Source organism: Rhinopithecus roxellana, chromosome 2 (genome assembly GCF_007565055.1).
Source record: "Rhinopithecus roxellana isolate Shanxi Qingling chromosome 2, ASM756505v1, whole genome shotgun sequence".
NCBI classification, from domain to species: Eukaryota; Metazoa; Chordata; class Mammalia; order Primates; family Cercopithecidae; genus Rhinopithecus; species Rhinopithecus roxellana.
Window position 1 is genome coordinate 95,722,948 of NC_044550.1, and position 20,967 is coordinate 95,743,914.

Below are 20,967 nucleotides of genomic sequence, written 5' to 3' on the forward strand. Positions count from 1 at the left end.
GTTATTACACATTCCTCTACCCTCTTCCCCTTCTCAGCCTGTTATCTGTATTTGTATTCCTTATAGAGGTTCTTAATGTCAAGATATATTCTTCTGTTTGATGGAACAGGGAATCAGTGCTTAGAAATGCAGATTCCTCCTCCTTTGTATAGTTGTGAGAAAAAAAAGAAAAGAAATTCATATTCCCATGTGAGCTGATCCAGGCCTGGGGTGTGTGTGCTTCAGGAGCGGGTGGTGGGAAGGAACTTCGTTCTTACAAAGCCGTTTAGATGCTGGAGGTACCTGAGACACGTGCACTTGCTCGAGATCCATGCTCTCCTGGTTCTTCTGAACCTCTCTGAATAAAAGCTCTCTCTTGCTCTCCCAGAATTCTTTCTCTAAGTCGTTTGTCATCTGCTCTTGAGCCCTTCAGCCTGGTCACCTCCAGTGTTATCTGGGCTCAGTACATGAGCCTTGGCCTGAAAGCAGAGTCAACTAAAACATACCCAGCCATTTATTGTTTACCCTGACTTTAATAGCTAGAGTTGTGAAGAAAACTGAATAGCGCTTCATCATAATTTAAGAACCAAAGACATCTAATTATAGAGCATCATATTTGAGCTGTATTTATAATCTTTAAATGGAAAGTTTAAAGAAAGGCCACAGTTGTTTCTAGTTTCTATTAAAGGCTCAATTTTAAAGGTACTACGAAGTCTTCTCTGTGGGTCAGTTAAATATATAATTATAGTACACAGGGGTCTCAGGACTCAGTCAGCCTAAAAGATTCTGCTGATAGTCAAAGGGAAACTTAGTTGAATTTATCAAATTGTAGAAGTTACTTGCTTGCTTTTGAACATACTGGTAACATGCATATAAGCAATAGTGTATGATGTAAGAACTAGTAATAGGCTAAACCTGATAGCTTCACACAATTTTGTGTATTTAGGACTGTATCTTTCAATTTGTTTCAAGAACAGTTTCTTTTAAAAGTTTTCTATTGAAAAATTCATTTTTATTGCAAAAATTAAAACATACAAATAAGGAGAAAGAAGAATCCATTACTCTACAATCTTCAGTGAGCACCATTAACATTTTGATATGTATTTTTCAATACTATTTTTATGACTGTATCAACCTATAAATATATGGTGCACACTGTGCAAGTCATTCTAAACACTTTTAGGTGGATAATAAACACAGGAATACAGTCTGCCTTGGCATGGCTTTGCCTCCTAACTCCCAGTAAAACCAACCCTCCCTCCCAAAGAGTATTTTCCTTACCCCCAACAGATGGGCCACGGGTACTCCCAACTTCTTTATTTTTACCACTCATTTCTCTCTATTCGTCCCTAGACTTGGTGAGGTTCCACCTCCTTCCTGAAGTCCTCAATGATTCTCCAAACCACCGTGATTTGGCCCCTTCTGAACTTATTGAAATATGAATATCTGTCAATATCTGTCATTGGGTTAAAGAAAATAGAGGGAATGAGAGATGTACAAAGAAGAAGAGAACTGAAAATAAATTTAGTAGTAAAAGAAAAACTTTGGAACAGAATATTATAGAAGAGTGTGTTGAACTCATCTCATTTAATATTAATGTCATCTTAGCAATTGGGTGTAAAAATTCGCTTAAAACATATATACATTATAGAATATTTTGATGTCCCATATTAGTTATTTTTAGGTTGATTTAAATCAACATATAATAAGAGCGTATTTCAGATCCCTGTGGAAAGAATGCATTATTGGATAAATGGAATTGAGACAAATCCATCTCATAAATATCAGCATAGATCAAAATAAATTCTAGACACTACAATTTAAGTTTAAAAAGTATGAAACTAGGAAGCTTTCGTATATAATATTTAGAGGCAGATAGAACTTTCTAAATTTCTTGTATAGACACTAGTACATAGTGGACACTTAATATTTACTGAATGAATGAAGGAAATGGAAAAGCAAAGAGACCATAAAGAAAAGATCAATAGGTTTGCCATTATGTGCTTAACATAAATATCTTAATGTTCTGTATTTTAATCACAAAATTTGAAAAGCACATGACACACTTGGAAAATATTTAGTGTGTAATAGAGAGCTAATTTTTTTTTCTAAACAACTCTTGCAAGTCACTAAGAAAAGCTATGCATTTCAATAGAAAAATTAAACTGTACAAATATGTCACAGAAGAATAAATAGAAATAATCACTAAACATAGAAAACGTTCTAGTTTTATTAGTTAATTAAAATAATGCAAACTTAAAACATTCCATTTGTCATTAATCAAAGTGACACACTTTAAAACATGTAATAATTCCATTGTTCTTAAAAAAATTAGAAATGGAAAGTTTATGATACCGTTGCTGGTTATATTCCTGTACCTTACAGGAATGCAGTTTGGAATACATTTTTAAATGTAGACAGTTTTAGCTAATACAAATTTTAACTCAAACATTTTTAGCTAAAAATGTGCTTAACTTGTGGTCAAGTCATTCCGTTTCTAGGGATTTCTCTAAGGAAAGTACAGATTTGCACAAATGGTAGCTACAAAGGTGTCCGCAGTATTTTTAATTTTTAAAGTATAAATGACCAAGTATCACCACTTGGAGATTACTAGTACTAGTATAGTGGCTGTGGAGCTGGCCCGGCTGGGCTTGAGTCCAGCCTCTGACACTCCCAGCTGAGTGACCTCATGCTATTCCCTAACTTCTCTACATCTCAGTTTATTCGTCTGTAAGATGGGGGAAAATGTAGTCCCTTTTTTCATAGAGTGAATGGGAGAATTCCATGCCCGACACAGAAAGTGTTCAATAAGTATTAGCTATCATTTTATTAGTATTTAAAAATGTTATATCCAGACATTGGCTACCACTCAGCCATTAAAATATCATTTTAGAAGGGTATTGAATAACATGAAAAGATGTTCATTATCTGTTGTCAAGCAAAAAAAGCAGTATATAAAATGGTATATAAATGATCACATTTAAAAATTATGTAAATACATTGGGAAAAGAATGAAAAAGAGATCTATACAAATGTTAGTAGTGGGTATCTTTAGGTGGTAAAATGATGGGTAATTTAAATTTTCTTCTTTGTTCTTGTCTGTCTCCTCTACATTTTCTACAATGAATTTTTTTTAAGCAAAAATAAGGTCTACCAACCAAATGAAAAACAATAAAAACAACCTCCTACTCTAAATCCCACTTTTACGCAGTTAAGAGTAGCTTATGTGAAAATAGGATAATTTTAATAGACTACAGCTGATACACTAAAAACAGCATGAGCCTTATGGTTTCACTGACTGGATGTGAACTCTTAGCTGTGTGAACTTAGATATGCCATTTAACACGCCCAGCTCTCAGATTCCTCCTTGTGAAATGGGTATGAATATCTTTGCATATCCAATGCAAATGTTGAAGTGCAGTAAAATAGTTCATGTGAGAGCTATTCATAAACTGAGCACAGCTATACAAATGTGAGATCTTATAACCATCAAACCCTACTGATGTCATTAGATTTTCTGTCCCAAAGAACAGCATGGATCACGTCGCCAGTAAAATCTTTTCTTTTCATTAGAGAAGCACTCGGGGTTTGAGAGTCTTCCTAGTTGCTATTAAAAACTCATTGCATAAAAGTATCAAGCTTTTGGCTCCACATTATTTCTTTGGTATACATTTATTTTTTCCTTTGTTTTGCTTCCAAGATATGTGGGGCAGTGAATCATTCTAAAGACTTAACATGAATTCTTGAAACTTGCCTTTATTTAAAAATTTAAGATGACCATTCCAAAGTAAACATATTTTACAGTCCACTCTGAAGGAGACTCAACCTAATATTCTTTGATAGGAAAAATGTTTGAAGTAGTTGAGGGAAGTTGGGAAAATAATAAGCAAAATTTGGAAATAAACTTTACCACATGTTTGAACCACCACAGAGGACAGATCTTGTTCTGCAGTTCAACTATTTTCTTTTCTCCTTGTATTATTCTTAACTATTCATAATAACAATGTGTGAACCACTACAGATCAGACAGCGATGTCCCAAAATTTGTGAGTTGCATGCTGGTTTTCAAGTTACACAGAGAGGAAAACTGGCAGCCCACAAAAATAAAACTTTGAAAGAAATTTAAACACTTTTGAAATATTTTTATTATAAATCTGAGAAAGTTAGACATGAGGAATGCTGCTCTTGTAGGAATCTTTATTTTTTCTGCGAGGACAACCGCAAAGTAGTTAAAATATGACCAGCTTTCAGTGTTTTCCTTTATCTTTCCTATGTCTTTTCTGTCAAGTGGTCATATCAATGATTATTAAATTTATAATCCTTTTAATGTCTCATCTGAACAGCTTGCTCCAGAGACCAAGGCTGTCATTCATTGGATTATGGATATTCCTTTTGTGCTCTCTGCCAATCTCCATGGAGGAGACCTTGTGGCCAATTATCCATATGATGAGACACGGAGTGGTAGGTATTCTTTCTGCTTCTCTAATTGATTCAAAGTTTATAATACTGTACAAGGGTTTACAGGATGATTTCTGTAATTTTTTTTTTAAAGAAGTGGACGTTAAGTGATTTTTGCCTGAAGAAAGAACTATGTTTAACAGGAAGCTCTCCTAATCATTTCATGTGGTGTTGGCATATCTATTTGGCAGAAAAGGACTCACTTTCTCAATAGTTTAGGTGAAGAGGAACGTGATCTTGACAGAGTACCTAGACAACAGAAAGGGAGAAAATATGCGTCATAAACTTGGGTCACTCCTGGACACTGATAAAGTGGAGAGATTACAGAAGTTGTGTAGGTTCATGTAGAAGATGGCTTGAACATGGGTGCAGCCTCTTGGTGCTTGATCAGGTCCCCAGTGGATCTCTACATGTGTCTCATTGTGTCCACACAGTTTTGCATTTGGAACTGTTTCTAGTGGTGTCAGGGAGGGGGAGTGGTGCTTTGGCTTTCTCTAACTAGTTTTAGTTAAGCTTCAGACAAAGCAACCTTTGGCCAGATAGATATTTTCAACTTGATTTTTGTTGCTCCAGGGAATTTCCTGCTTTGGATCTATTTTCAGGGGCCTTTGAAGAGTTAGCTCTTTGTAAAAACAGGATGATTATTTTATTTTATTTTTTAAAATTTTAGATTCAGGGTACCTGTGTAGGTTTGCTACATGGATATGTTACATAATGGTGAGGTTTGGGTTTCTAGTGTACCCATCACCGAAAGAGTGAAACCAATAGGTAATTTTTCACCCCCACCTCTTCCCATCCTCCCCACTTTTGGAGCCCCCAGGGCGTATTATTTCCACCTTTATGTCAATGTACAGGCATTGTTTAGCTTCCACTTATAAGTGAGAGTATATGGTATTTGATTTCTGAATTATTTCACTTTGGATAATGGCTCCTAGCTCCATCCGTGTCGTTGCAAAATACATGATTTCATTGTTTTTTATGGCTGCTTAGTATTGCATAGTTTATCCAATCAACCACTGATGGACAATTAGGTTGGAATCAGAATCCATGACTCTGCTTTTGTGAATAGTGCTGCCATAAACATATGAGTGCACATGTCTTCTTTATATAATAATTTCTTTTCCTTTGGATACATGCTCAGTAGTGGGATTACTACATTGAATGGTAATTCTATTTTTAGTTCTTTGAGAAATCTCTGTACTATTTCCCATAGAAGTTACATTAATTTACAATTCCACCAACACTGGTGGGAATCCATGCCAACATCTGTTGTTTTTTGACTTTTTAATAATAGCCATTTTGAGTCATGTATTATGATATTGTGGTTTTAATTTGCATTTCTCTGATGATTAATGATGTTGAGCATTTTTTTTCAATTATTTTGACTGCTTGTAGGTCTTCTTTTGAAAAAACTCTGTTCTTGTCCTTTGCCCACTTTTTAATGGGGTTGTTGGGATGATAATTTTAGATACTGGAAACTGAGTGTTAAAGAACATCTTTGGGGAAATAACATTGTTAAATAAATTTAAAGATTTTGTGGCTTGTTGATAATTGGGAAACTTGTAGGCCTGCATAATTTATAATGCATTAATAAGAATACAGTGTATCAAAATGTGTTATTTATTTCTATAATACATATAGGAGATTTAAAAAATCTAAGACCAGATATTGAATGGTATATATGAGAATGATTCATAGTGGGTATGAGATTAGTATAGGTACATTTTTTAAATTAATGATTTTAACAATGAAAATCTTCCTCCTATTCTCCCAGGCCTAGTTTCCTATGACTTTATTACCTTCCCTTGCAAAGCTTTCAACTCATAAGTAGAATGTACATTCTACCCAGTTTCTACTTTGTAGTTTTAGGAATGGAAGTTTTGTAACTTAAAAACTAAGTGTAATTATTTAGTATTTAAACTTTTACCTCCTTCCCATGGTTATGTAGCTAAAAAAATACATCAACAATACAATTACTCAACACTGAATTACTCTTTAGAAAACATGCAGTGCTGCTTGGTCTGTGTCCGTTTCTTTAATCTTGTGGATTTGTTTTCTAGGTAGTGCTCATGAATACAGCTCCTCCCCAGATGACGCCATTTTCCAAAGCTTGGCCCGGGCATACTCTTCTTTCAACCCAGCCATGTCTAACCCCAATCGGCCACCATGTCGCAAGAATGATGATGACAGCAGCTTTGTAGATGGAACCACCAACGGTGGTGCTTGGTACAGTGTACCTGGAGGTGAGTTTCCGTTGTGCTGTCTGATTATGTGATTGTAGCTTATTTACAATGACCGTTTATGTTTAGAGAGTGATTTAGATTTAGAGAATCTTCTACCGTCCTCCATCATTAAAAAGTAGACTGAATCTGTAGTTCTTCCATTAAAGTCAACTTTTTGCATGAATGATTACTATGTATAATTTTGTTTTTGTGGATTTTAAAAATTGTGATGCTAATTGAAGAGACACAGGAAATGAATTGAAGACATTCATTGGGAAAATAATAAATTGAATATTGTTAACTACGCTACTTTTCAAGTTCAAGCTTTAGGGAATGAGATGGCATCCTTAGTATATGCCAGTCATGCTCGTTCACTGTAGGTAAATATACATTTTAGAGGGCTTGCTTTGGCTTTTAGCATAACCTGGTGCACAGTACTTTTTTATTAAATGATGGGATAATGGGGAGTATTTGACATGGAATATTTAGTTTATATTCACTACTCTAATAATCCCTATGAGATCAGGTAGCTTTTCGCTGTTTAGTTTGAAAAGGAAGCAGTTGCCATGTGGGACAGTAGCTGGGGGAAGCCCCTTCCTGGGTAGCCAAGGCAGCTGTCTTGGCTTCCTTGTCCCAAGGCGGACTTTACAGAGCTCTTATTTTCACTAACACTCAAGGGTGAAGATTGAAATGTGAAGATATTTATATATATTTTTACTTTTCTCTTTGCCTGAGAAAAATTTTCTATGGCCTACCTGGAAGAAGAAAATTTATTAGGGTAATAAGCAGCATTAGCTAATTGTAGGGTATTGGTGTGTTTAATATGCTTAATTTTGTTGAATTATGTGCTGAGAAAAATGTTCTTTCTGATTTTTTTCTTTCTGATACATGTTAATTCTGTTTTTATTTATATTTTGCATTTTATCCAGATCAGACTTAGTACTCTTTCCCCCAATAGCTTCAGAAATATGATCTATGTCAAATTTAGGATTTAGAGTGTGTCAAGTACATCAGATGGGAAGTAATTTTATACTTTAGTTTTTACAAAAACTTTAATGATTCCTTGGAATTCCTTTTTGAACAAATAGTATATTGTCAACAAAATATAAAGTAATCTGTATCAGTAAAATACTAATAATAACATTATTAATGATAATAATAATATTAGTTAACGATTATGTCTCATTTAGCTAAACAGTCAAAGGAAGCTCCGTTAGTCTTCAGTTCTGTATATAGTGAATAACATTCATGTCTTAGGTCAGGTTTTCTAGAAGCAGAGCCTGAGACAGGGATTTGGATGCTTGTAATTTATCAAGGGAGCACTTTTTAGGAAACACCCTGTAGGGAAGAGAGGGAAGCAGAGCAAGGAAGGGGATAGAGCTAAACAGGGGTGTGGTCTCAGGCAAAGTCCAGCCTTGGCCTGAGCCACTGGAAGAAGCCTGGAGCATAAATTAGGGGCAGGTTTTTCTCCCCTTGAGGGAAAGGGATGAGCCTTTGGTGGCTCTATATTGGTCAGCCATTGGTTGTGGGGTGCTAGAAGGAATTGCGGGGAGAGATAGGAGGAAGTAACTCCGAAGCCAGGTGGAGATTCCGGCTCCCACCAGCAATTCTCTGGAAAAGGGCTGGGGGATAGCTGTGAGCTCTAGCAGCCAACACCTGTAGCAGTTTGGGTCTGGATGCTCTGGCTCCGTAAAAGCAATCTGGTGGACACTAACAGCATCCACTACTAATTTGAGTCAGATTTAAATTAAAATTGTTCTGGATGCAGAATATTCTCTTTGGTGCTATTTGAAGTATTGTTATCATTATATCTTGTATGTAGTAGATACTCAGGGATTGTTGAATTAATATATAGTGTGAAAAGAATTTAAATTCCGGGACCCCAAACTCATTTAGCTAAAGGGAAAAGTCAAGCTGGGAACTGGGTCACACAAACCTGCCACCCTGTTTTGGTTCCTAAATAAGATAACTACAAGATGAAAGGCTACATGCCTCCCTCATATTTTGCCCACAAGGAAATTCCTGGTGAGCTGTTAAAACTTCACCTTGGCCATGTAAATTGATAGCTTATCTTTACAGGTGCAGTCACCCCAGCCCGCCAGACACAAATGCATATCCGATTGCTCCCCATGCCATTTTGTCTGTGTTATCTTATGTAAAATGCACATTCCCCACATTTTTCCTCTGCCCCCTTTTGTTTATGTGAAAACTGTGTGCTTATCAATATCCCACCCTCTCCCCTTTAAATTTGGGGTCCTCAAAATCATCTTCGGAGAAAGGCATAGACCTGTCTCTGGGGCACATCCTTAACTTTGGCAAAGAAATCCCCTAAAACAATTGAGACTTGTCTCATCATTTTTCTTGATTGACAATAGTATATTGCCAAGACTCCCAATCCCTCAGGAATACACTATGATACTGATTGGGCTTAAGGAACAATATAGTATGACAGATCATGTCACATGAAGCTCCAAGTTCTTCTCCAGTAGAAAGGTAGACTTAGAGGGATGTGCATTTCTTTAACAGATAAGTAGGGATGAAGTCTTTTACCCTGTTGTCTTCTCCAAAGCCCACTCCAGCAGTGTGGAGGGTGGGTGATGTCCGCATTAGCACTCTGAAGCAGCAAGTACTTTTGCTTAGGAACCTGAGAGTTTGTGCTTTTAAGGTCTAACAAGCCCCCACCTCTGTTCAATCCCTTACAGCAGATGATTCCCGTTAAGGTTTCCCACAGGCTCCCCAAATGCCCTGGTTTGTGTACCTTTTACTTGGTTTTTGATTCAGAAGACTAGCCTGTGTAGAGTTTTAGGCTCCTTGTGCGTATTTTGACTTTCCATCTGGCGTTTTGGCAGGGATGCAAGACTTCAATTACCTTAGCAGCAACTGTTTTGAGATCACCGTGGAGCTCAGCTGTGAGAAGTTTCCACCTGAAGAGACTCTGAAGGCCTACTGGGAGGATAACAAAAACTCCCTCATTAGCTACCTTGAGCAGGTAAACACAGTCGCCAGCACAAAATGCAAGGTTTAGAAGCATTCAAACCTGGCATACAATGCTCTTGTAAGAGGAGTCCAGGGGAATCCATCTGGTGCAGAATGAGGACACCATATTTGGAAGGCAGGTGTCAGCAGTGGTTCAGTTAGGCTTTTATTTGTCGTAGGTTTTGTGGCTCGTGACTATTCACCAAGAACTGACTAAACTGGAGAGTATAGAGAAAAGATATAGAATCTTGTTTTTGTTTGTATTATTCTAAGCAAGGGCAATACTAGGACTCCACCCTGATCACCGTGAGGCATCCCAGGCAGAGTCAGAACAAAAGTAAGGCAAGTGAGGCACCTAGAATGGAAAATTTAAGGAGGATTTTAATCTTAGGGACATGCAAGTACAGGAGTAGCCCTTGAGAGTGAGTGTCTCCTTAAGTTTTGAGCTGTACAGGCATCATCTTTCTCACCCTGGACTCAACTGTATCACAGGTAATAATAATAATAATGAGTTATGTTTATTGGTCATTTACTATTTCCCAGGCATTATACTAAATGCCTTTTATGTAATAATTAGTGCATTTAATCCCCACAACAACCTTATGAGGGAAGTTATCATCATCATCTTCACCATCATTATAATTATCACTAAATTAAAGATGAAGAATCAGAGACAGAGAGACACAGAGAGGCTAGACAGCTCACCTGAAGTTCTCAGGGATTTAATTGTAAAGCTAGAATCTGAATCCAGGCTGTCTATTTCCAGAATCACCATGCCATACTGACTTTCAGAACAGAAGCCTGGATCTTTACCAGAGAGCCATTTATGTAGCCATTCCAATGGGATCCATATAGAATTTGGGGGATCTCACCATCTGCCAGAATAAAATCCTTCACCTACTCTGGCCAGTCCCCTGCCAACCCCACCCCCTGCATAGTATGTAGACACTGGCACCAGGGGCAGTGGCAGTAGAAAGATCTAAAGACTTCATTCCTGCAGTGCTTTGCCAGTCTTCAAATTTTATTCTGAATGTGGCCATTTACGCCTAAAGTCAAGTAGAGTGATGTTAGTTTCATGTGCCAACAAATAGCCCAGACCGATCTGTTAAACTAATTTGACATAAACAAATGCTGTTAAATAAACATTTAAGTATTTATATGTATATATGTACATATAAACATATATATATATATATAAAATCAACACTTTTAAAAAAGTAAAACCAGGAGTTGAATCCAGTTTCTTTCTCCACCATTGCAAGACCCTGTTGCAGTGGTCCCTATATCTTGTTATGGCCTCCTTTGAATAAAGGCTGCTCTACCAAAAAAACAAACAAACAAAAAAAGAAGCAAAATCAGCATAGGAATTCTTTTACACATGTCAAATATCCATATACTGTCATACCTTACCAGGGACTATCATGGAATACATCCACTGATGTCAGATGGTGATTAAAGAACACTCATTCCACAGGATTCCTTTTGAATCAATGGATTCCTGCTGCATGTTAGCTTAAAAAGGTATTTTCCAACACAAAAACTAAGGATAAGTAGTCCACAATGACTCTAGAACAACTGTGGTGGGAACCCCTACAGAACGTCTCCATTGAGGAGAGCTGTATTTGGATGGATCTTCTAAGAGCAAAGTTAACTGAAAAGTATGTTTTTGGATAGAGGAAGTAAGATGGGACTGACTGGGGTGTTCTCCACTTAGATATCAAATACAGTGCTTTTTATTTTAATAAATATTTAATGATATTTAAATTTTAAATAATATTTGTATTTATACTCCTTAATACAGTGCTTTTAATTTTACGTATATATTTTTTCAACAAAAGTGTATTGACTAGTTTCACATCCCAGGCATTCTGTGAGGCACTGGGGATAGTGACCATCCTCAGGAAGGCTTCACACGAGTGCTGTCAGAAACAAGAATACCTAATCACAAGAGAGGAGGAGGAGAGCTGGCTGAGAAACAAAAAAAGCTTAGCAACAAGGAGCAATGGCAGTACACAGAAGGGGACCTAACCCAATCATGGAAGTTTGGAAAAGGCTTCCTGGAGCTGTGCTATAAGATTTACTAAAGTTGATGCCAATAAGATCATCACTCTGATCAACAATTTAGAAACATGCTTAGCTGCTGTTTAAATCATCTCTTAGTTCTTGAGAAAAAACATAATACAAAACAAATAAAACACATCTTCTTACCATCGTGAAAAAGGAGATTTGTCATATTTATGGTGGCAGGTGGGCATGCATCCAATTCATCTGACAGTAATGTCAATTTATATATAAATAAGCTAAAAAGAAGAAGGATAAAGTTACACAATCCTATTTTATGGCACTCGGAATAAGAATTTGCTCTGTCCACAGATCCATGTGATCTACCTTGATATGGCATTGATTGTCATTATGATGCAAACTGTGTCTAAGCAGTGAGTGGTATTTATAACCAGCTCATCTAGCTTGCATTATAGAACTCTCCAGTTGAGGAAAACAAAGGCTGATGAAAAATCAGTGAGGGCTGCCAGAAGTTCTGTGTTGTAATTGTTGTCTTGACAATGGTGGTGATTAGTAATTGAACACCTGGGCCTAAAATCTAAGCTTGGACTAGTTTACAACTCATAGAAAATAGGTGATTAGGAGATCTATTTCTGTAATTGTTTGAGAGGAAATCCCTTGCAGAGTTTTAAAGGGATGTTTGCAGGGACTAGAATTGTAAAGCTAATTAGACTAAAGAGTTTGCTAAGGAGAAGAGCTCCCTTCCACTCAGTAGCTTTGAAACAGTCTAATTCTCAAAATTCTCGAAGAATTTCTTAAAGAATGGTTCATGGGCACCTGCATTAGAATCATCTAGAGTTCTTATTAAAAATGCGTTTCCTTTCCTACCATTAAATCACACTCCCTGCAGGGAAGAACCCAAGAATCTTCAGTTGCAGCAAGCTCTCTGTGTGACACTACACGAGGGTTTAGGGGCTGTAAACAGTCCTAAGCAACAAATGGAGAATCTTATGGATGCTTTTTTCAGCCTTCGCTGAAACTGAGAAGTCCTGGAATCTGGGGAGTGATCATCGCAGGCAGCCCAAGTGTAGTAAAACAGCTTCTTCCAGGCATGAGTGAAATTTGGACTTTCGTGATTTCTTTTGCAAAAACCATACAATCTGAATTTTCCAGTCCATTCATGGGGAGTTGACACAGGCCATACACTTCTACTGAGATTTATTACTACACTGGAATTTTTCAAACAGAAAAGTTGACATATCACAGACAGACATTTACTTCTTTAACTATTTGTTAAACTGCATACTGAGATATAAGTCTTGGATTGCAGAGGCAGAAAAAAATAAAGCCATGAATATTAACCGAATAGATTTGTGCCAAATACAGGCGAATAATATGTTCTTGTAGTGATTGATTTGCTTACTTTACAATGATGTGGAAATTAGAAACTTTCTTTAAGGCTTATAATATTGATAGTTTTAGGATTATAGTGCCTCAAGAGGAATAAAGTACTTGGGTAAATCCTCTTTTATCAGCTAGTATCTTTCTCAGTTTTATTGAATGGGGCCTCATTTTAAGAAATTTAGAGTTTGGATCTCTACATATAGCCCTTTTCTTCCTCTCTACACTTTTTCTGACTCTTATCTTTTAATTCAGAAAGTTAAGTTTTCATGTTTCATGTTTTTCAATGGCTAAATTTCAAACTCTTCAATTTTGGTTGTCTAATTCATAAATAAGTTATGGAGAAAAGTTAGAATTGAATAAATCTTAAACTTTTAAAAAATATATTTACTCTCTTTGCTGTACTGGTTGCCAATAAAATGATCATTATTACTGACAACAGGGATAGCCTTTTCCTATTTGCAACATTAAAAAAAATTACATGTTATTTTTATAGGGTGTGAGAGGTTTCTTTTTTAAAGAAAAATGGCACACACACAAAATATTGCTGGTCACAAGGGACATCTTTTTGATAAAACAGTGTACCACTGCCAAATTTATTCTTTGATGACAAAAGGTTGCAGGAGACTTATCTCTCTTCTGTAGGGAAATAGTCAGATATCCTAAGTAGCGAAAGACAATTTGTTTTCTATAGCCCGATTGGGTGAGGCACAACCTGAGCATTTGGGAGGTTGGTGCATAGTTTGTTAAGTAATCAAGTTAATGAATTACCATTTGATGTATATTCTAGATGCAGTACTTTCTTAAAGACCTGAAGTGACTCTGTCACTTCAAACACATATTGACTTAGATGAACTGTCTTTCCAAAATAAAGAGAAAAGCAGTTTTTGTAGTTTGCAGTGTATTAAATAATAGCCAGTTGATGACTACAACTTAATTTAGGGGGATTATTCTCAGTGGCAGCTCTCCCATCTTCTTCCTAATTCAACATCCTATTTTCTGTTATAAGGTTCCCTACTCTATTTGCAGCCAAAATAATGTTAATAGATTTAATGCAAAAGCAGTCACAGTAGATATCTTTTTATCCAAAATGAGCTAATATTAAATGGCTTTTATTACGATATCCTTGTTAATTGACAGTAGCCATATAACAGATACATAGATGACCAAAATTAAAGGAGAGTAAGTTATGAAATACGCTAAGACTAGAACTTCACACATATTGTAGCAGGATGAGCTGAAGACAAACCCCTCAGACATGGAGTTAAAGAAGGAAGGGCTTTATTTGGCCGGGAGCATTGGCAAGACTCACGTCGTAAAAACCAAGCTCCCCGAGTAAGCAATTCCTGTCCCTCCTAAGAGCTCACAACTCTTAAGGGGGTCTGCGTGAGAGGGTCGTGATCAAGTAAGCAAGCAGGGGGTACGTGACTGGGGGCTGCACGCACCGGTAATTAGAACAGAACAGAACAGGACAGGGATTTTCACAGTGCTTTTCCATACGGTGTCTGTAATGTATAGATAACAGCCAATTAGGTCAGGGGTTGATCTTTAACTACCAGGCCCCGGGTGGGGCGCTGGGCTGTCTGCCTGTGGATTTCATTTCTGCCTTTGAATTTTTACTTCTTCTTTCTTTGGAGGCAGAAATTGGGCATAAGACAGTATGAGGGGTTGTGTCCTCCCTTAATATGACACTTTTTTATGATTTGAAAGGTACTAAAGTCTTTTTTTTTTTTTTGGACACAAATAAGTTATTAATTTTCATTTCTCTATGGAAAAGCAGAATAAAATGCACAAAAAATTCAGTGGCCTTTTGTGCATATCTTGATTCTTAAACAATGGGAATCTACGGTATTTGCTGGAAAATAAGGAGATGCTTGATATGAAACATATTTAAGGCCATTTCTATAATTTATAGGTCATATTAACTTTTGGTTGTTCTTGACCTTCACAGATACACCGAGGAGTCAAAGGATTTGTCCGAGATCTTCAAGGTAACCCAATTGCCAATGCCACCATCTCCGTGGAAGGAATAGACCACGATGTTACATCCGGTGGGTCTTTGCCACAATCTGGAGGCTCTACGTTATGTACAACAGCATAATTACTAATTATCATAATTATAAGTCTTATACTCTTCTGAGCGAAACAAATAGCTCGTATCTCTGCAGCGTTTCTGAGCTTTGATCTGGTGAAGTTTCATTTGTGGGCTCAGGTCAGGCGGAGTGGAGCCCAGGGCGGCTGCTGCGTTAGAAATCCGGGTGCAGCAGGTGGCGCCCTTTCCTCAGCTGTCTCGCCCCAGAGCTGGGAGGTGGTACCACAGGCTGCCGGTTCTTCGCGGTTCTTCAGGCAAAGGAAAAGGAGCTGCTGGGGTTAAAATACCAGTGATTTCTGGTCTGTGTTAAGAAGTGCTAACGAGCTGCTAATGGGGAGACCGAAGGAGGGAGCGGAAAGAGGAGGAAGGAAGAAAACTGCTGCGGGTTGTGTGTCTAAAAATTCTCACACAGTTTTTCATTTAATCCATAAAATAAATCCGCAGGGATTCAAGGTTAAACAAGAATTTATAGGATTGAGGTGCGATGTTAGTGACTTCTAGGTTTTGAGCTTAATTTCCATTTTCCCAGTTTGAGGAAAATGATGATTTTTCTGGCAAATCTACCTATTCCCATTAATAAACATTGATCCAGGTCATTTTAATTGTCATTTGTTGGGATCTTTTCAATAATGACAGCTTTTTCTTTTTAGTTACAAACTCTTTACAATTTTTTTTAGACCTTGTGACAATTAACCTTTAACTTATGTCCCAAACCACTGTATCGTCAGCTCTTTCTTAACCTTCACATTTATAGCTTGGATTAAAAAAAAAAATCTTTAACATTTGTCCTCTAAAACTCCATTCATTCTTCATTTATCAACAGCCCACTAGGTGCCAACCAGTATGCCAGAATCTGTGCCAAGATGTTACCCCATGTAGCCCCTTAGCCCTTAGCTGGGAGGGTGAAACCCAGCGTTAGTATCCCTGCCTCAAGATACCTGTTAGCCCTAATGTGTCATACAAATATTTTATTTTCTCTGCATTCCATGATGTGAACTGTTTAGGAAAATCTAACTAGGGAATAAACAGGTGGAAAGAAATTAAATAGGAGGAGGGGCTCTAGAATACTCCAGCTGTTCAATGGCAAGGTGATAATAAGAAGGAACCAGCAATAGAACTGAAGGTAGAAAGAAAATGCAATGTGTTGTCCTGGAGGCCTTGAAGTGCTTCAAGAAGGAGAGAGTGAAAAAGCGTCAATTAAGATGAACCTTGAGAATGAATCCTTGGATTTAGCAGTTCAGAGGATCTTATCAAAATCTGTTCAGTGGAGTGAGTGGTGGGATCCTGATTGGACTGGGTCCGAGGGAGAATAAGAGAAGAATCATTCTGAGATTGAGACATGAACAAACCTTTCCAGAAATTTTGCTATAAAGCAAAGAAGACAATTGAGGCAATAGCTGCAAGGAGATGTGGATTTAGAGGTAGATTTGATGATATGGGGATGGGGGCTTAATTTTTTTGACTGTACCTATTTTTGCAATGAAATAAGATGTAAAGTATCAACTGGGAGGATGAACGGGATGTGTAGGGGTGTTAGGAAAAAGAAGAAGGTGTGAAGTGTCTACGAAAACCTTGCTCTTCAAAGTGTGGCCTCTGCTCGCAACCTTAGCATTGCCCTGGGGCTGGTCAGGAATGCAGACTCCGGGAGCTGGAATCAGATTTTGCATTTTACCGAGTTTCCCAGGTTTGCACCCAAGTTTGAAAATCACTGACTTAGGCAAATGGGAGATTGAATGGACTAGGGTGCCCAATGTGTTCTAAGTCTTTAGAAATCTGAATTTCTAACTAGGGCCTCAGAGATCCTACAGGGGCTACCTTTGGCCCACACTCTGTGAAGATTCTCTGACTATCAGGTCATCACCTGGCAAGAGTCAAAACATGATGGCTGCGTGTTCTGATGCCGCTGCTTGGGGGCTTCATCTGTCTTTTTCCCTGTGTTGCTCCTGATGTGATTAGAAGGTCCATGATCGTACGAGGTTTATTAGACAATTTAACATTGATATCTGTAAAGTAGCTATAAGAAATGAAGCCTGTAAAGAGAGTTTCACGCCCTATTCAATAAAATTTCATTAAATTCCCTATATATTTACTTTAAAAATCGAGAATCAAAAAAGTTGAACTGAGCTAGACTGGGTATTCCTTAGATGGCATAATTATGCATTTTGTAATTCTGCATATGTCATGTGCTTTGTGATTTGATATTCTGCTTTCCTACAGCAAAGGATGGTGATTACTGGAGATTGCTTATACCTGGAAACTATAAACTTACAGCCTCAGCTCCAGGCTATCTGGCAATAACAAAGAAAGTGGCAGTTCCTTACAGCCCTGCTGTTGGGGTAAGTAATCATAATAATAGCCAAGCGCTATAATAATAATAAAGCATTTACCATTGTCAGGCATACTTAAGTGACTTATATTTAATCTTCATACTAGCCCTATGAGGTAGGTAGCATTGTTATCTCCACTTAACAGATGAGAAAACTGAGGCTTAGCAAAGTTAATATGAAGCTCTATTACTATTTCTCAGTTTTTGAAGAGATTTACAAGAAAATGAAATAAAACTTTAAAAAATTAAATTTTTATTTGCTAACCTTGATTTCCATCTAAATGGGATTATGTTTCATTTGCCTTTTTATCTTTAGCACCTAGCACATGCCTTTCTCAATAAGTATCTGAAAAAAAATGATACATAAAAGAAAATTCTAGGTGCTAACCAAACATTTATTTAGCGTATTCTATGTGCAAGGCTCTCTGTGCTAAGTACTATCAAAAACCATATCTTATTTAAGTAGATCTCATTTGTTTGTTAGGAAGGTGATGGTGATAAGACCAAAATTTCTCTTAGAGAAGAATTTTACTACTACCTTCGTATTATATGCCTGGGACCTTGGGAATATCTGTAGGATTTCTTGAAAGTCTACAAGGCTTACTTGAAAAGAATTTATTATATTTTTGTTTATGCACCCAGAACTTGGAGTATAAATGCTTGGTTTTTGCAAACAAAATATCTTGAGTTTTTAACTGGTACATAGCTTTGATTGTGTGCATGTCTACACTGGGCTGTATATGTATTAAAATCAAGAGGTATATTTGGGTAACTGAAACCCGGAAAAAATGGCCCCGGGAACAATTTGTAAAGGTTCAACTATTTTGATCCTTTGTCTTTCTGGCATGTGTTAGTGCAAGGATATAGTGAATGGAATCGCAATCCAAAATAATCAGGCATTTAAGTGGCCAAATCAGGAAACTCGTAGTTCCATCTGGGATGGGGCCTGAGGGGATTGGGGTTGAGGGCTGCCTACTTTGAACAGCCTTTTACGGGGAGTGTGTGGCTTCTCCATAGACCTGATGAAGATTCCTGTTCACAAAGAGAGTGGCTTGGACACATACTTGCTTTTGTCGGTTTCTTTAACAGATTCAAGATTCTGGAAAGCAGAACCTTGTAGTTTGGGATACCAGCATGCTGAACTGTACTCTTCCACATTCCCTCCCACATTAGGAGAAGATTCAAGGCTGACAGGAGGTGCTCACTAAATAGCCAAAGGCAGAAAATTAACTATAAGTTAATTTTTTTTTTTTTCTTTTTTTGAGACAGGGTCTCGCTCCGTCGCCCAGGCTGGAGTGCAGTGGCGCGATCTTGGCTCACTGCAACCTCTGCCTCCCGGGTTCAAGAGATTCTCCTTCCTCAGCCTCCTGAGTAGCTGGGATTATAGGCTTGTGCCACCACGCCCAGCTACTTTTTGTATTTTTAGCAGAGACGGGGTTTCACCATGTTGGTCAGGCTGGCTTTGAACTCCTGACCTTGTGATCTGCCCGCCGGGACCTCCCAAAGTGCTGGGATTACAGACATGAGTCACCGCGCCCTACCAGTTACATCTTTTTATAAGGAGAAGAGGCTGGGGCAGGAATTTGATTGAATTATATCTGTCTTCAAAGCCATTAAATCAAAGGACATTTCAAACATGAGGCTTTTGAATTTTTTCCCCCTGAAAATATCTATTATTTATCACAAGAGATTTTTATTTCAGGATTTGCTTTAATTCAGGTGACTGGATTGAGTGTATACTGAAACTGCCCTTTTTTTTATTTCAATTAAAAGGACACATGCAGTTTGATAGTAATATGCTCTTGATTTTCTCTTTTAGGTTGATTTTGAACTGGAGTCATTTTCTGAAAGGAAAGAAGAGGAGAAGGAAGAATTGATGGAATGGTGGAAAATGATGTCAGAAACTTTAAATTTTTAAAAAGGCTTCTAGCTAGCTGCTTTAAATCTATCTATATAATGTAGTATGATGTAATGTGGTCTTTTTTTTAGATTTTGTGCAGTTAATACTTAACATTGATTTATTTTTTAATCATTTAAATATTAATCAACATTACTTAAAATAAATAGCCTCTTAGGTAAAAATATAAGAACTTGATATATTTCATTCTCTTATATAGTATTCATTTTCCTACCTATATTACACAAAAAATATAGAAAAGATTTAAGTAATTTTGCCACCCTAGGCTTAAATGCAATATTCCTGGTATTATCTACAATGCAGAACTTTTTGGGTAATTCTAGCTTTTAAAAATTAGTGAAGTTCTTTTACTGTAATTGGCGACAATGTCACATAATGAATGCTATTGAAAAGGTTAACAGATACAGCTCGGAGTTGTGAGCACTCTACTGCAAGGCTTAAACAATTCAGTATAAATCGTCGTTTTTTTCTTGTACTGACTAACTATAAGCATGATCTTGTTAATGCATTTTTGATGGGAAGAAAAGGTACATGTTTACAAAGAGGTTTTATGAAAAGAATAAAAATTGACTTCTTGCTTGTACATATAGGAGCAATACTATTACATTATTTAGTCCGTTAACACCGCTTAAAAGTTTAGGTTTTCTCTTGGTTGTAGAGTGGCCCAGAAATGCATTCGGAATGAATAAAGGTTAAAAAAAAAAAAAAATCCCCAGGGTGTGTATTTTAATTCTCTAAGATTTTTGGTCTAGCACTGTGCTCTTGTGATGAAAACATGTATCCTCTTAATAGTGGCTTCTCATGTGTTCATCCTGTACATTTTAAAACTTGTTAGGTGACTGCTGTGTGCCAAGCACTGCATAGCCTCTATGTATGTTATTGTGGCAGGCGAAAGGTTCTGATTTTGGACACAACCTTTAAATAAATAACACACAAATCAATGTTTGGACACAAACTCTGAATCAGTAACACACAGGTTAATATGTAATTATGCGTTGTGATAAGTAAAATGACAAGAAAGAGCAGGGTACAGAGAGAAAGAATGACAGAGCAACTTAAAGTAGACTGGATGAGAGGAGTCAGGGATGCATCTTAATGCACAGACCTAGAATATTGAGTGGGTGTGAGCAATGCAGAGTGTCTGAGTGTAGGGGGGTGTGTGTATGTGCATGGTGGTGGTGGTATGGTTGATCAGTGCTGCAAGTGTAAGTTTTGGTTAAATTCGTGCTGTTATAATAGTAGGCCCCCACATATATCCTGGGTTAAACACAATGGAAGTGTATGTTTTGCTCAGGTACCTATACTGGAAAGAAGACAGAAAGATGGGGTGACTTTTCTTCACACAGTCTGGGACCACATTCTGGGATCCATTCTGACAGAAGATCTGCCATCTTCTGCACATGTCCAACAATGCTGCATTGGCGGTTGTCTCCATTGCGGCCAGTGGGAAAGGGGAAAGAGCAAGGGGGAGAATGCAGAGGGTGTTCTTGTGGGAAGGCCTGGGAGTGGTATAACTTCTGTTCACATCACACCGCCTGGAATTGTACATTCTTTGGCCACAGTAACTGCCAGGAAGTCTGGAAAATGTAGTCTA

At 37.4% G+C, this 20,967-nt stretch overlaps 1 protein-coding gene across 1 annotated transcript in view; it reads left to right on the plus strand.

The window, feature by feature from the left end:
- The window catches only part of CPE (carboxypeptidase E), a 118,910-nt gene extending 98,822 nt beyond the window's left edge, over nt 1–20,088 (plus strand). Inside the window, exons 4-9 of the mRNA XM_030918134.1 lie at nt 4,323–4,440; nt 6,498–6,680; nt 9,509–9,648; nt 14,989–15,088; nt 17,347–17,465; nt 19,275–20,088. Coding sequence (XP_030773994.1) covers nt 4,323–4,440; nt 6,498–6,680; nt 9,509–9,648; nt 14,989–15,088; nt 17,347–17,465; nt 19,275–19,373 — 759 coding nt within the window. The 3' untranslated portion in view covers nt 19,374–20,088. The remainder of the gene's footprint in view (nt 1–4,322; nt 4,441–6,497; nt 6,681–9,508; nt 9,649–14,988; nt 15,089–17,346; nt 17,466–19,274) is intronic.
- Nucleotides 20,089–20,967: the final 879 nt, after the last annotated feature.